Source organism: Heptranchias perlo, chromosome 15 (assembly GCF_035084215.1).
Source record: "Heptranchias perlo isolate sHepPer1 chromosome 15, sHepPer1.hap1, whole genome shotgun sequence".
In the NCBI taxonomy this organism is placed as follows: Eukaryota; Metazoa; Chordata; class Chondrichthyes; order Hexanchiformes; family Hexanchidae; genus Heptranchias; species Heptranchias perlo.
In genome coordinates, this window is record NC_090339.1 from 30,314,762 (window position 1) to 30,316,983 (window position 2,222).

General features: G+C 39.6%; 1 protein-coding gene across 1 annotated transcript; it reads left to right on the forward strand.

Annotated features, from left to right (window-relative positions):
• Positions 1-419: 419 nt before the first annotated feature.
• On the forward strand, positions 420-1,524 carry LOC137332714 (mid1-interacting protein 1-B-like). The gene is made up of 2 exons (XM_067996656.1): positions 420-556; positions 787-1,524. The coding sequence occupies exon 2, from the start codon at positions 811-813 to the stop codon at positions 1,234-1,236; it is 426 nt and encodes a 141-aa protein (XP_067852757.1). The 5' UTR covers positions 420-556; positions 787-810; the 3' UTR covers positions 1,237-1,524.
• Positions 1,525-2,222: the final 698 nt, after the last annotated feature.

The following is a 2,222-nucleotide window of genomic DNA, read 5'->3' on the forward strand; positions in this document are numbered from 1 at the left end:
TCAGTATCTCTGATGGCTCAGTGGCTTTAGACAGGAACTTTTTTTCTCTTAAGGATATGTGTATAAGTTTTATCCTGTGTGAAATATACATATGCAGTACATTAAAAGTTACGCATCTGATTGGTTACAGTAGTGTTCTATCCCAGCCAGCTCACGAACAGTCGATGCAAATTGACACACAGATGTGAACGGCTGGGACTTATCCAATAAACTCCTCCTCCCCCATCAGGTGCTGATAGGTTGACAGCAAATATAAATTCTGTATTTATGATTACTGTTGGCCTTTTGATTGACTAGTGAGGGTGTCAGTCATCTTTGACGCTACTAAACACAGTTTACTAATCGAGGGAGTGTCCAAGGACACATTGTGCTGAACCCATTGCACTGGAAAAGTACTGTACAGATGAGCAGAGCCTGCAGAGTGAGAGGGGAAATCCTCTGGAGCTGAACTTGAATAACTTTTTTCCAGCTTACAGTATTTTCCTCTTGGTTTTATTGTAGGGAGTTTCTGTGACACATGTGCTATTGGTAGATTTTACGCATTAAAGGAGATCGGGTTTGTACATTTTCTATTGTTTATATTTAAACCATGATATCACTATTTTTTTGCTTATAATTAAAATTCTGCTCTTTTGGCTCACTGTCATTATTTGATTGCTTTTCTTTCAATTCTAACTGTAATTATTTTTATTATCCTTTACCAAAGTATAGCTTTCTGATTTTGCACTGTTGCATTTACTTCCCTCACTTTTTCAGTGATCTCTGGTTTGCTTCTTCCCATTTTAGATTCATTGTTGCAGGTTGTGTAAAATGATGCAGATTACAGACTTCAAGAACAACCGGCATTCCCTGTTCAATGCTATAAACAGATTTATCACAGCTGTCACCGTAATGGACGAAACCATCATGCTGCCCAGTTTGCTGCGGGATCTCCCGGTGGAAGAAGACAATCGCAGAAAAAGCAACGTCTCCAAACAGAGAGACATGCACGAGAACTACTTGCTCCTGAAGTCCATCAGAAATAATATTGAGTGGGGCATTCTGGATGAACAAGAAAAATCCAATCTGGAATCCAGGAAAGCCAAAGGGGAACCCTCTGATTGTGGAGACCTTGAACAGCTGTTTCACCACCACTTGAATGGACTTTATAATATCCTCTCCAAGCTTGCACTGCAAGCTAACCATCTGACCAACCAGTATACAAGAGAACTGGGATTTAACAACATGGGGAGGTGAAAACCTAGACTTCACTGGATTTCGATTAAGGTGGTGTCAAGCTAGATATTGCTGCTCTGGCTGTCTCTAATCTGAATCAATTTATTTTCCAGTGATCTCTCCCTGCTATTGAAACTGAGTGAGCAGTTTAGAAACTCAGTCTTGACTGAAAAGACTGACATGAGGCTTTTTAAATACAATAAAATGGCAAGTGATTGGCTTTTTCCCTGTCAATGGCAGGCTTCGGTTTTGTATATGTGTCTTACATTGTCTCTTGGACCTCATGTTTTTTAGGAATGGTACTTATGCATTGGCTGTTTTCCGTGTAGGAATGAATTAGTTCTAGAATGCATGTTTTGGCAGGAGAATCAATGCCTTGTGCTAAAGAAAAATAAAACAATGCTTTGCCTACCTGTGTTCACAGTGCCAAATTAATTCCTCCCTCCCCGTGTTTCTAGGAAAGAGTCAGTTGGGTGAGCTTTGAAATATAACCAATGTAAATCACACAGAAGAATCCCCCAGCATATTTCATAATGCATTCACACACAAAATGCTTTGCTCTTGGTAACGCTTCCCCTAGCTTTTATACACGTTTTCTCTATCACCCGCCTTTCCTAGGTTTGCTGTGAGCCCAGATTTAAGGGCACAACTTGCACTTTTATTTATGTGTTTTTTTTGACTGAACAGGATTTTAATTTTGTTTTAAAGGACACATCTTAAGGGTTTGCTAAATATTATGGAAGCTATTTCTCTTTAAAGACAGTACTCGCAGTCAATAAAGCAGCTTTAAGAGGACTGACAATCACTACCCTTCTTGTATTGCCACCATATGGTGCAATCATATCTGGCAATCTAACAAGTCACTATCCTCCAGTTATTTTCCCCATTGCAATTTCTATTTGCAATGGGAACTGTCTAGGTAATTTTCCATTGATCGGCAGAAGCAGGGTTAAATAGGGTCATGTGTTGTAATTTTGACCCTTCTCTGTGGGTCATGATTCATCCCT

Bases quoted from the DNA above. Each gene is read 5' to 3' on its own strand.
- LOC137332714 (XM_067996656.1), top strand. From the start codon at position 811: ATGATGCAGATTACAGACTTCAAGAACAACCGGCATTCCCTGTTCAAT.